Below are 14,875 nucleotides of genomic sequence, written 5' to 3'. Positions count from 1 at the left end.
CTATATGCACACGGTCTGCTTATGATTACATTTTTCCTATTCCTATTTCTAATATGATTACATTCAATATATAGAATCATAGAATCATGAGGTCTCTTCCAACTCTACTATTCTATGATTCTATGATTCTATATATTGAATGTAATCATATTAGAAATAGGAATAGGAAAATGTAATCACAAGCAGACTGTGTGCATATAGCCCCAAAATACACTCTGCTCAGCAAATAACTGTCTTCCCATTAGCAGAGACCAAAGTTCACCCTAAGTGCCAGAGATATATGTTAAGTGTCCACAACAATAGATAACCTAATGGACAAAACTTGTATATAGTTTCCAATACAAATATTATATTTTCCCAATACACCTTCATCAGTTGCAAAGGTGTAATAACAGAGAGGTTGTGGACCATATTTTATTTCTGTGGTCCAGGGACCACAGGTTGGGAACCACTAATCTACACAATAGGATTAATGCAGTTTCATACCATGGCTCAATGCTGTGAAATGTTGGGGGTTGTACTGAGGTGTTTAGCCTTCTTTGCCAAAGAATGCTGGTGCTTCATCAAGTGTGATCCTATCACACTGAGCTTGAAACATAGCTTCATTGCCATTTGTTTGCTCTTGTACATTCCCTGCTATGCAATTGCACAATAAAACACATTGGCAGATACATGATGGGATGCACTATACTGGCATTCAGAAAAACGATGATGGCATAATTCCGTGGCTTGTAGATTTATGCTATGCAGATTTGAGAGATCACTCGTAAGTTGCTATTATAATATATTGTATTTTATTACATTTATTTATTTATTTTGTCTGTAGTGAGCTTTTCGGCTATTTGTTAGAATTGTCACCTCTCTCCTCAGAGAGTATTCCTTTATTGATACGAGTCAAAATGCAGTTCTTACATTGATCTGTGGATAAGTCAACCCAGGTTTTTGAGTCATTTTTTAAAACTAAAATGTCTTGACTTCTACATGAGCACAATTTTGTTTTGTTTTTTTTTCGTGTCAGGAGCAACCGGAGTTGCTTCTGGAGTGAGAGAATTGGCCGTCTGCAAGGACGTTGCCCAGGGGACGCCCGGATGTTTTGATGTTTTTACCATCCTTGTGGGAGGCTTCTCTCTTGTCCCCGCATGGAGCTGGAGCTGATAGAGGGAGCTCATCCACACTCTCCCCAGGTGGGATTCGAACCTGGCAGCTTTCAGGTCAGCAACCCAAACTTCAAGTCACTTAGTCCACTACATCATCTGGGGGCTCCAGTTTTGTACACAATTTTGTAATACTTAATCTATCAAAAAGTAGGATTCATTGAACACCAAAAGCCTGAGCAAAGGGTTACATGATTACATTTACAGTAGAGTCTCACTTATCCAACACTCACTTATCCAACGTTCTGGATTATCCAACGCATTTTTGTAGTCAATGTTTTCAATATATCATGATATTTTGGTGCTAAATTCGTAAATACAGTAATTACAACATAACCTTACTGCGTATTGAACTACTTTTTCTATCAAATTTGTTGTGTAACATGATGTTTTGGTGCTTAATTTGTAAAATCATAACCTAATTTGATATTTAATAGGCTTTTCCTTAATCTCTCCTTATTATCCAACATATTCGCTTATCCAACGTTCTGCTGGCCCGTTTACGTTGGATAAGTGAGACTCTACTGTATATCTAAAATGCCTACGCTTATTTATTTCTTTTATGTTGTTTAATTATACCTTGCCATTCTTATTATATGAGATTCAAAGTGGATCACAACATATATTTATAATTAAAACATATATTGATAGTCTGTAAGATATTTATAGTGTACTAGCTGTGCCCAGCCACACGTTGCTGTGGCGTAGTCATATGGTATGGAAAATAAAGTAATGAGAAGCATCCAGGCTTTGAGGCTGCAAGGCTATTCAGTGTTAATCAAGCTGGGTAACAAAGGGGTTTATTTATCTGTGGAATGTCCATGGTGTATAAAATCCACACTGAAATGGGTTATATGGCAGTGTGGACTCAAGATAATCCAGTTCAAAGCAGATACTATGGATTATGTGCCTTGGCATTCTGGATTATAAAGCTGTGTGGAAGGTCATTGAGTCTACACTGCCATATAATCCAATTCAAATCAGATGATCTGTGTTTTGTAGGCAGTGTGGAAGAGGCTTAAGTGAACCTTGCCTGTCCCCTGGGCGCCATTGTGGCTGAGGGGGTTGCTATGACACAAAGGGGGCAGGGCCTAAAGGGGGCAGGGCCTACCCTTCTGACTGGCAGACGGGGAGAACGGCTCTTCCCCGTCCTCTGTAATTTGGACTTTCTAGGTTTTTTTTTTTTTGGAAGACATAGATTGGATGACTATATCTTTTGTGGCCAAATTTGGTGTGATTTGGTTCAAGGGTTTTGTTGTTTACTCCATGAGGAAAATGCACATTACAATATTTTATATATAGATGAATATAGCTTAAGATATCTATATCATACTGTGTGATAGGAATACATATATGACATTTCTCTGGAGTTAATAAGGGTATACTGTATATACTCGAGTATAAGCCTAGTTTTTCAGCCCCTTTTTTAAGACTGAAAAAGCCCCCCTCGGCTTATACTCGGGTGAGGGTCCTGATTGGCATATATTTGGGTCAGCTTATACTCGAGAATATATGGTACATTTATTATTTTTCTCTATTGTTATTGGTATTATGACATTTATTATTTTTCTCTATTATTGTTGCTGCTATTACATTTATTTTACTCTGTTTTTATTATTATTAATACATTTATTATTTCACTCTGATCTTATAATAATATTAATAATAATAATTGCATTTATTATTTTACTCTATTTATTATTACTTGTATTATTTTCCTGTATCTATTATTATGATTATTACATGTATTATTTTACTCTATTATTATTAAAAGGATACATAAGCACATTGACATTGAAGAAGATGAGAATAATGAGTTGGACAGTCTTATCTTAAATTTGAGCTTTATGTAAATATTCAAAAACATTTAACCTACTGATGCCTCAATTAATATAATTTTATTGGTACAGTAGAGTCTCGCTTATCCAACATAAACGGGCCAGCAGAACATTGGATAAGCGAAAATGTTGGATAATGTAATGTAATTTTATTGGTATCTATTTTTATTTCTGTAATTTACCACCCTCAGCTTATACTGGAGTCAATGTTCTCCCAGTTTTTTTGTGGTAAAATTAAATGCCTCGGCTTATATTCGGGTCGGCTTATACTCGAGTATAGACAGTATATTATTTCACCTATTCTCCTCAGTTTATGCTGTAGACTTCTACATACTTCCCTAAGAGCAAGACTCACTGAAGTCAATGGGGTTTACTTCCGAGTAAACATGTACAGAAGAAGTGTACTGCCAGTTATTGTATCCGTTATTCCAGAATGATTTCTTTGATGTGGTTTTTCAAATATACTTATCTCTCGAATAAGTGTTTCTTGCTTCGAAGGAAAATGTACCGTCTCTCTTCACACTTTCAAAATGTTGGCATCTCCATATGTATTGAACCTGAGAATCTCTTATTTCGTTCTTAAATAACATAGTGACATATCTTTGTGATTTTCTATTTCTTCCAACTCAGTCTAAGGTATTATCTATGGCCACATTCATATCACCTCCTAAAATAATTTCCCCTGCTGCAAAATCTATTTGAATGCTTACAGGGCTCTAAAGAAATCATAATCTTTGTTCAGAAGGATATATGCAGCTCATTCCTGGTTTCTTTTTTGATGTCTTTCCTTTCATAACAATTTATCAATCTGCTTTATTCAAATATATGCCATTAACCTCTAAGCGAAGGTTCTTGAATTCACTCTTTTTTCTTGCGTCTTATCCATTGTGGCGTATGATTCTCCATATTTATTATTCCGAGTGTAATTGTTTGCAACAGAACCTCTTCCCTTAATACGGTATTTTTCCCCCTCCATAATTCCCTATACTTATAAATATGATTCAATCCATTTGCATTTATTGATTATCTGTGCATGGTTGCCTTAATTGCCTACAAGGTATACAGTGTGTAATACACTGAAATAAAAGTAGCAAGAATGGAGGCTTGCTTAAAAGGAGGCAATATTGCGTTACAAATCTAACTCCCAGAATCATGAGGTTAAGATACTTTGGGATGGCAGTCAGGATTCAGGTTGTCTCCTGAGTTCGGGCTTGACAAGATAGCTGAGCTGGTTCCTAAATGGAACCTTTTTGGAAATGTCTTAAACATCTTCCCATGGAACCGAGGCACCTAATTTTACCACAAAAAAAACTGGGAAAACTTATTGACTCGAGTATAAGCCAAGGGTGGGAAATGCAGCAGCTACTGGTAAATTTCAAAAATAAAATTAGATACCGATAAAATTACATTAATTGAGGCATCAGTGGGTTAAATGATTTGAATATTTACTGTATTTCAAAGAAAAACAGTAAACTAACTCTATAAGAGGAAAAGCAACAGTAGCTTTATAATAATAATCATCATCAACAGCTTCATTTGTACCCTGCCCTATCTATCTCCCCCGGGGACTCAGGCCAGCTTCAACATAGTAACAGGCAAACATATAATGCCTACATAAACAATGCAGAGCTAGATATACATCTATCATTATATATACTAATTTCACATGTGTATTTCCCCCTGAAACCTTTGCAAATCCTCTCTCTATGTGCATTTTCCTCCTGCAATATTTGCAAGTCCTATTTATCAATGTTTATATCTATCTAGACATCTGTGTGTGCGCGCATGCGCATTTTCCCTCTGCACTTGCAAACATGTGAGGGTAAAATTCATATAAAATTCATATATAAAATTAATGTATACATATAGGAACAGATATACAGGTACATGGAAATCTCTAGTTATCTATATTTGCATAGGATTTGCAAAGACCTGTAAACATATGAGGGGAAAATTCATATATTAATGTATTTGTAGGGGGAACATCTATATAAATATTTAGAAGCTTTGGGGCATGCGTTTGCCCAAGGAAGAAATGCAAGCAAAGCCCCCCTAAAAACAACTTTGTCCTTTTTTCTCCTGCCCTTTCCCACCTCTTTTCTTTCTCCCTTTTTCAAACTCTAAAAGTAGCCAGAAAATGCTTTTTAAAACTTCTCTCCCCCTCCCAAAAAAGCCCACCTCATTTTTGTTTCCTTAGGAATAAAAAGAAATACACACCTTCTGTTGCTCTCTTTTCCCTCCTTCCCTCCCTTTGGACTCAAATGTTCTTGCAATAATAGTAGTAGTAGTAGTAATAATAATAATAATAATAATAATAATAATAATAATAATAATAATAGTAATAATAATAATAATAATAATAATAGCAATGAATCGTGCAAATTTGCAAGAATATCTTTTTTTCTTCCCTTATGCCCATGCAATCTGGCTTGCAAGGGTTTCTCTCGCACTCTCCTTCCGCTTTTGAAAACATTCGTTTCTTCTCTGTCTCTCTCTCTCAAAAAAATATAAGATAACCAGCCTGGGAGGAGAAGCAGAGGAGGGAGGTTTTGGAAAAGAAAACATACTGTGGCCTCCAGGCTCCACTGCTGGCTTGACCTTGACCCGAATATAAGCCGGGGGAGGCTTTTTCAGCTCATAAATAAGGGCTGAAAAACTCGGCTTATCTTCGAGTATATATGGTATATATGTGTATATATGCAAGTAAATAGCAGTAAGAGTAATACGAGTCAGTAGTCCATAATATAATGTTCACAATAGTTCAAAAGATCATTCTTCAAAGTCTTTCAAAGTTGTAATCCACAAACAGAATACAAAGAGTTCCAGCAAAGAGTCAAAGTCAGCAAACAGCCAGGAGTTGCAGGAATCAGGGACAAGACGCAGCAAAAATGCCAACTGTAATCCACATGGAAGGTATCCCTTGGAGAGCAGGAAAAAACAGGAATAACAAGGAGAGGTAAACTCGAGAGTCACAAGGCACAAACTGCGACTGGATATCCTGGAAACAGCATGGGAACAAGGCAAGGAGCAAGAGACAGGAACGGAGATGCTTCTTCCAAGAAGGCAACATTGACACTGCAAAGAAAACAAGGTGCGAGATCCCTTTAAGGAAACCTCAGAGCTACCGTTCATGAGATCCAGGACAATCACAGCTTCCCATAGGAAAGTTTATTAACTGAAGCGTTTGAGAGTCAAACGTTTACTTCTTCTCAGCACTTCTCTTTGACTCCTATCCTGTGAGATAGATTGCCTCTGATCAAAAGACTCATCCTCCCCCACAACAACTCCATCTGGTGAATTTAGCCTTGAGTTAACATCGGAATGTTCCTCTGTAACCACAACTTCAGGCACCTGCAAAGCCATTGGGCTCTGATCCAAATCCCAGAGAGGCTCAAAATCTAAATCAGCCTCTGAGTCCCACTCTAACTCCTGTGGAGGGCCAGATCCTGACGGCTGAGCTATAACACTAGCATGCAACCACGCTGCTACCCCAGTTCACCCATGGAACCCTACCAGAAGTCATCCTATGCTGTCTGATGGCCGGTGTGAGGCTCTGTGAGTTAACTGAGGCAGAAGTGTCCTAGGACTCTTTTTTCCCCACATGTGATGAGTTCTTGAGTCATGACACACACCTTGGCCTGTGTGGTTCCGTTGCTTTCAAAAAGACCATGACCTCAATGTGGAGGCTGGATGGGGGAAGAGAGCTGCCTTGATGAGTGGCGTATTGGTTGACATCAGCCAGAGACCCCCAGGGCAGCGAACAGGCCAAGCAATCCCTATTGGACTACCAAGTGGGTTCAACTGGCACCTGTGATGCTAACTTCAGACTACTTGGATGGTCAATTTAGAACTGCCTCTATACACATTATCCCTGATGTGGTTTCACCATCAATTAGAATGAGAGCAGTATGATGGGAGCAGCATTTCTCATTGATCATTTTGGTCGCCCTTCTTTGGACACGTTCTATCTTGTCAACATCCTTCTTGAATTGTGGTGCTCAGAACTGGAATGATGGACTCCAACTCTCCTGGGTTTCAGGAAAGCCGTGAAGACATGACTATGTACTCAGGCATTTGAGGAGTAACATCTGATGTCGATATGACATGAATCCAAGAGTACATGAAGGTGTTAGTGGACGAATTTAATTATGCATTTTAAATTTTATAATTCATGGTTTAATAGAGTTTAATTAGAGTTTTAATTAATGCGGTACTGTTTTATTGTTTATGGATTCTGTTACTGTTTTATTGAATGTATTTTGTGCAATATAATTGCCGACTGTTGCAAGCCGCCCTGAGTCCCTCTGGGTGAGAAGGGCAGGGTAAAAGTGATGTAAATAAATAAATTGGAGTTAGGTCTGATAGAGGAATGAATAGAAAAATTGGCTCTCTTGTAAAACAATTATTGCTCTCATAAGGATATATACTAGGCATGTCCGATCGATGAAAAATATGTTTCAATTCTCGTTTTGGCGCTTGGATATAGAAAGTATTTCCAATTTTTTCACCCAAAAATTTCGGATATTTCCGAAAATTCATAATGATTTTAAATGTTTCTAAAATGGCGGACGCGCATGCGCAATCGCCCAAAAAAAGGAACCCGAGGGGGGACAGACTTTTACAGGGGTCTCCCGCCCACATTTCTTGAGCTATCCTCATCAAATTTGCCATGCCCTTGCAAGTTGTGCAAAGATACTTTGAAAACTAGAAATTCCCTTGCTATATTTGTAAGCAAGAAGGACACTGGAAATCAATGGTGTCTCTGGCTATGTAATCCCACAAGCCTCAAGCCAATGCCTTCAATTAGAAATGGACCAAACAATGCCCTGGCAAGGAGTGCAAAGATACTTTGAAAACTAGAAATTCCCTTGCTAAGAGAAAGAACCAGCGACAAAACCCTTGGTGTCCATCTTGGAAGCTTCTGATTGGCCAGGGAGCGGCAGCCAAGTTAGGCTGCGCTAAGCTCCCATTCAAGGTAGGTTGCAGAAACAAAAATGTTTTAAAAAATATTTTAAAAAATATATTTAAAACAATTGAGGTGGGGGAATTAATGAAACATTAAGAGACAATTAGAGAATGGGCCAACAATGGTTCGAATTACATTGCTGGTTGCGCTGTGAGACAATGTCTCGGAATGCGTATCAAAAAGCGAGAACAATCCGAAATAAATCCAATATACAATTCAATACCATTTTTTGGACATGTCTAATATATACAGCTACAAACAGAGAAGCAATATGTCGTGATGGTCACATTGCCTATTACAGAAGGAAACAGAAGGTGAGTTACAAGGAGAAGGCAGCCTCCAGTTTTCTGACATACTTGACATTGATCCAATGGAGTCACTCAGACTACTTCCTAGACTTTTCTCACGTAGTCATAATATTTCAGATTGTTTTCTCTGGTTTTATGTATCCACCTGGTTTATGGTAACATTCGATATAAGAGAGGAAATGGGTCCTAAAATGTTCTCCCTCTCCTGCAATCTCTTGGAATCTTGATGCAGATGTTTCAAGAGCTATACAAACAAAAATATCCTTCAGAAGGATAACAAGCCTTTAATCTTCCTTGCTATGCTCCCATTACTACAGTATGCATAAAAGCCAACTTATCTTCCAAAGGCTACAGCTGCAAGTCATGTGCACATGCAGCATGGCTTCAAGTGGAATGATGTAATTTTAAAGATTTTATTGAATCAAGCCAATCCAGAGACACACATTCACACACTTTAGCACAAGGATGGGAAAAGTGATGTATGTTTAAAAGTATATACTGTAATTTGAAACAGAAAAATCCATGCACCTTTTAGAAGGATTTTCTTCAGGCTCTGTGCTGATCAGGATTCTATGGAAATGCATGCATGTAACACAGGGCACAAAATATCATACAATATTCCTGTTTGTTTATGTAGCTTAATGGTAAGACTGTATTCTTCTTACCGAATAACTTTCTGTTACTATAGCTGCAGTATTGAAAATACCATCCTAGGATAATTATTTCAAACAAATCCAATTATTTGAATCTCTTAAAATTCTGTTTATTTTGTTGTGTTTGGAGAAGGGAAAACTCTAAGAAATATTAACATACCATGAAGGCAACTCTTCACTGTGATATTCCCAAGTCTATTAGTGTTTATGGTGGATGGAAATGGACCACTCAACTATGAACACTTCAACTGCTCTGATTTGTAGTTAAAAGTGGGATTGTTCACACCGGATTTTTTTTTTTTTTGTATAGACTGGACCATATATGGCTATCACAAATACAATAAAATACACTTAAAGCAGATCAATGTGCTTCAAGAAAAGATGTATTAAATGGTTACTGTATATACTCGAGTATAAGCCTAGTTTTTCAGCCCTTTTTTTAAGACTGAAAAAGCCCCCCTCGGCTTATACTCAGGTGAGGGTCCTGGTTGGCTTATATTTGGGTCAGCTTATACTTGAGAATATATGGTACATTTATTATTTTCCTCTATTATTATTGGTATGATTACATTTATTATTTTACTCTATTGTTGTTGCTACTATTACATTTATTTTACTCTATTTGTATTATTATGAATAATACATTTATTATTTCACTCTGATCTTATTCTTATTCTTATTATTATTTTAATACAACACATTAAACAAGATATATATGCTGGATTTCGTATCACAAAACCACAAGTCAAACACTTCCCAAGTGTCTAGGACTGTGTGATGTATTTTCGGATGATGCATTCAGATCCCAGCAGGGTGGCCTTTTGCAGTTGGCAGATCGTAATTTTGTCAATGTCTGTTGTTTCCAAATGCCGGCTGAGATCTTTTGGCACGGCACCCAATGTGTCGATCACCATCGAGACCACCTGCATTGGATTATTATTATTATTATTATTATTATTATTATTATTATTATTATTTTACTCTATTTATTTATTTTACTCTATTTATTATTACTTGTATTATTTTCCTGTATTTATTATTATTACATGTATTATTTTATTCTATTATTATTAAAAGGATACATAAGCACATTTACATTGAAGAAGATGAGAATAATGATTTGATTAGAGTTGGACAGTCTTATCTTAAATTAGAGCTTGATGTAAATATTCAAAAACAATTAACCTACTGATGCCTCAATTAATGTAATTTTATTGGTCCCCTCTTGTGGGTGAGAAGGACGGGATATAAATGCTCGAAATAAATGAATAAATAATATTGTAGCCCAGTAAGCAACACATTTGACCATTGACGACAATTTCGCTATGTCTTATATTCTCTTCTTCAGGTCGGCGGGCATACTATGCTTCCCATCCGTTGGATGCCTCCTGAGAGTATCATGTACCGGAAATTCACAACGGAGAGTGATGTCTGGAGTTTTGGGGTGATCCTCTGGGAAATCTTCACCTATGGGAAGCAGCCTTGGTTCCAACTGTCAAACACAGAGGTATTGGGGATGCCGGGATCAGCAGAGATAACACTCTCCAATGGAGAGAAAGATGGTGTTGATATATGTCGGTGGGAAATAGAAAGAATAGTCACTACTTTTTCATTTCTTAGCCAAAACAAAATAGGTTTCTCTTAATTCAAGATGCTCAACTGGTAAGAATAGTGCAATAGTGAGGAATTATTATTTCCTACATTATTTCCAGGCAGACAACCCTGGTGAGTATTTTTTTTTTTTTGTCCAAAATTGCGGAAAGAGCAGCAATCTTCAGAACAAAAATCTCACACAAAAAATCTTTTAACTTCAAAAGTGGAACAATACCGCATAGCCAAATTAAATACCACAGCCTGGTTCTTACATTATCAGTAAACTTCAATTTCATGACAGGTTGTATTCATGACAAAAACATGCTTATAAGAATATTTGTGACAGACATTTCCAGATCTTCCTGTAATTCAGTGTAGGTAAAGGGTAGAGTTTGTTAATAGATGCTACCCAAAACACGGCATGTTTATCCTTTGAAAACATTGATACAACGTAACCAGGGCACAATACCTCCAAAGTTTCAGAAAGATTCGCACATCCACTGATTTGTAAGGATTTTTTTTTCAATTTCAGCACCTTGGACAAGTCATTCTCTAAATGAATGATACCTCTATCAATCTATCAATGACAAGAAAGAAGGCAACATGGCTGCTGGCTGGCTGTTGTAGTTAATCACCTTGATTAGCATTGAATAGCTTCATCTCCTGGCTTCTTCCTGCCTGGGGGCATCATTTGTTCAGAGTTGTTAGCTGCTAATCAAGGTGATTAACTACAACATTCACACTGGCTTCCAACTGACAAAGAGTTCTTCTCTCACCCTGGACTTTCCACAGATACAGTAGAGTCTCACTTATCCAACACTCGCTTATCCAACGTTCTGGATTATCCAACACATTTTTGTAGTCAATGTTTTCAATACATCGTGATATTTTGGTGCTAAATTCATAAATACAGTAATTACTATGTAGCATTACTGCATATTGAACTACTTTTTCTGTCAAATTTGTTGTAGAACATGATGTTTTGGTGCTTAATTTATAAAATCATAACCTAATTTGATGTTTAATAGGCTTCTCCGTAATCTCTCCTTATTATCCAACATATTTGCTTACCCAACATTCTGCTGACCCGTTTATGTTGGATAAGTGAGACTCTATTGTATATATAAACCTTCCTTGCTTAGTTTCTCCATGCCCCACAACCTCTGAGGATGCCTGCCATAGATGTGGGTGAAACGTCAGGAGAGAATACTTCTAGAACATGGCCATACAGCCCGGAAAACATACAACAACCCTACTTCCAAAATATTTGGAGATGGGTATTTTGATTCATTTCCATTCGGCAGGTGGGGGGAGGTGCTCTGGGTTCATAAGTTGCATTGTAAGTATGAATTTGCCGAAATACGACGTGCATCTGAATTTTTGCACAGCTCTTCTTTTCTTGATATGAATATTTTAAAAATAGTAAAAAAAAAAAATGGTCAGAAATTACTTGGTTAGTAAAGCTGCCTGACATTCAAGGTGGAGTTTGTGGGGTTGGTTTGGGAGATGGATTGTTGTGATGTCTTCATAATTGGCTTTTTACATGCAGGACCACGATTAAAAGGAATGTTTTGCTCCACAGGTCATTGAGTGCATCACCCAAGGCCGTGTCTTAGAGAGGCCTCGCGTCTGTCCCAAGGAAGTTTACGACATCATGCTGGGCTGCTGGCAGAGGGAACCTCAACAACGTCTGAACATCAAGGATATCTACAAGATCCTTCATGCTCTGGGCAAAGCCACACCAATCTACCTGGACATCCTTGGCTAGCTACGGCCACTTTTCAGATGTCGTTGTGTCCTTCTTCTCCTGTCCCTACCTCTCCCTTGACCTCAAGCCAACATATTCATATAAACTCAAGTGCCTGCTACACATACAACACTGAAAAAAAGAGAGACAATAAAATATACAAGCCCCCTCCCCTCCGAAGAAACAAGCAGTAAGACAATTTGGATTATATATAGCTAGAAATAATATAGAGAGAGGAAAGAAGACGAGAGAGAGGGAGAGAGAGAGAATCCTCTACAGTATTAACGAGAGAAATGGAAAAAGACAATATTTAACTCAAGGTGTGGAAGTGACTGTGAATCCTCTTGTTTTCTTTTGCGTCCAGCTGCTGGTTAGAACTCGGTTCACTTGGGAAAGCTGAAAGACAATCCCGTCAAAGGAGGAAAACCTGGAAAGGCTGTGCCTGATCGGGAGCTGCACTGTGTGGGATCAATCTCCATTCGTTGGGGAGAAACAATGGCATTTGGTAATGGATAATTCCTTGCCCTTCCTTCTGGAAAAACATTCTTTGCTGATCTCACCTACATTCCTCGTGTCCCTTTTTCTTCCTCCCGCCCAGAATACCAGAAGTTTTTGGATTTTTCCACATGTGCAGACTCTACCCTTTTGGAACCCTTTTGGAACGTTTACAGATCGAAAGGCGTGCCTCACCTACGGGTAAATGAACACGTACCAGGAAATCATCATCCGACGACAAGAACTGGATATGGCATTTTTCTGCCTCTCTCTTTTCTTTTTCTTGGTTTTCTTAAAAGAATGTCCTGGGAATGGCGTCGAGGAGCCAAACGACTGTCTATAAGAGCCATACAGGGAAAAGTGCATGAGACGGATATCTGGAACGTAACATCTCTCCTGTTGCCGATTTTGCTACTGGAATAATCGCTCCATGTGCACAACACAGATCTAGCTCAGCACAACCGTTGTTTCCAGACATGGTGGCTTGGAGGCCACGATCTTGATGAAAAAAATCAAGCCAGTTCTTCACATAATCTATACACACAGGCCGAATTGGTTCCGTTCCTTAATACTGTTTATGATAATTTATATCATACTGTTTTTTCTTGTACAAAACTATCTTACAATCTGTAGCGAGTTGAGTCTCCCATCAGTATTGTCCAGTAGGTAACGGGGGTGGGTGGGTTTATCCATGTGGATTCTGGACATGTTGTGGGGAGGGGGGTTTAAGGCCAAGAGAGTGAGAGAGGTTGAGAAAGTAAGGCACAGAGTTCATGGTGAAGCACAAAAGTTGAATCCAAATATCCCACAGTCCATGTCTCATGGCTGTGTCTGGAAGCAGCTGGCAATGTGACTTCGATGCTGGCTGCGGGGAAGTGACAATCCAGCGCCTGTCCTATATCTCTGGTTTTGTCTGCTGCCTTCATCCATAGTGGAGGGTGCTATGCCATCCTTTGAGTTGAGGAGTACTGTAATACCACTGCCAGGGGTTCGAAACACTGTCCAGTTTTCTACATGGAATGGGAGGGGGTATTGTGTTGTTCTTGGCCTCAGGGAGCAAAATATCTTGGGTCGGCCTTAACCCTGTCTCTCTTTTACAATGCTGATGTTCGGTGTCTAGCTGGAATGTAAACTGGAGAGGATAGAGGAGACTTTTCTGTTCCTTCTCTGGAGAAGCTAGAATGTGTCCATTTGTAACCCCGTAATTGAGCAGTAGGTGGTGAGATGGAGTTGTTTTGTGGCCGCCCTGCACCAAGGATGAGATTGGAGAGCAGGAAGAATGTCCTCGTCCCCAAGATATCCTGGTGGAAGCTTTTGCATATTCCGTCACAATCTCAAGATGTTGTAGTCCAAGCATAATTCTTCCCAGTTCCGGATCTGGGAAACTGAGCTCTTGGCCAACCACTGTGCCTCATCTGGTGTTGCCAACATTTCATCATTTCCCATCCTTCTGACAGGTAATCTAATCTAATTATTAATTATTTATTAGCCAGGAGCCTCCGGTGGTGTAATGGCAGGACTACCGACTTGAAGGTTGGGCTGCTGACCTGAAGGTTGCTGGTTCTAATCCAACCCCCCCCCCCCCAATTTTTTTTTCAGATTATAAAAAAATCTGGTTTACTCATGAATTTTAACTGGTTAACCAAATCCCCATGCTAAGTCTATGAGACGCAAAACATTAAGAGTCCCTCCAGGCACTATCTCAAGCAGATATTGACAGGTTTGTAGCAGGGAGGGGAAATTTTCAAAACCCCTCCCAAAATTTTTTTCTGGCTACGGCCCTGAATCCAACTCAGGGAGAGCGTGGATGAGAGCTCCCTCTGTCAACTCCAGCTTCCCATGCAGGGACATGAGAAAAGCCTCCCACAAGAACGGTAAAACATCAAAACATTTGGACGTCCCCTGGGCAACGTCCTTGCAGACGGCCAATTCTCTCACACCAGAAGCGAGTTGCAATTTCTCAACTTGCTCCTGACATGAAAAAAATAGTGCCTGAAGCCAAGTGCCTCTTCCACTAGACTGAGAGGTGCTCAGCTGCAGGCACGTTCTGGGTTTGCTTGCATGCCCTGTATCCCATGCCATCTCCGTAGAAAGAGAGTGTGTGTGAGGCGGGGTATGCAG

General features: G+C 38.9%; 1 protein-coding gene across 5 annotated transcripts in view; it reads left to right on the top strand.

Moving 5' to 3' along the window:
* ntrk3 (neurotrophic receptor tyrosine kinase 3) overlaps positions 1-14,322 on the top strand; it is a 707,738-nt gene extending 693,416 nt beyond the window's left edge. For all 5 annotated transcript variants that reach the window (XM_062963028.1, XM_062963030.1, XM_062963029.1 and 2 more), the window contains 2 exons: positions 10,268-10,426; positions 12,095-14,322. In XM_062963028.1, the coding sequence (XP_062819098.1) occupies positions 10,268-10,426; positions 12,095-12,280 (345 nt within the window). In that variant the 3' untranslated portion in view covers positions 12,281-14,322. The remainder of the gene's footprint in view (positions 1-10,267; positions 10,427-12,094) is intronic.
* The last annotated feature ends 553 nt before the right edge of the window (positions 14,323-14,875 follow it).

Source organism: Anolis carolinensis, unplaced genomic scaffold (genome assembly GCF_035594765.1).
Source record: "Anolis carolinensis isolate JA03-04 unplaced genomic scaffold, rAnoCar3.1.pri scaffold_11, whole genome shotgun sequence".
In the NCBI taxonomy this organism is placed as follows: Eukaryota; Metazoa; Chordata; class Lepidosauria; order Squamata; family Dactyloidae; genus Anolis; species Anolis carolinensis.
The sequence above is the reverse complement of the archived record's forward strand: the minus strand, read 5'-3'. Positions and strand labels throughout refer to the sequence as shown.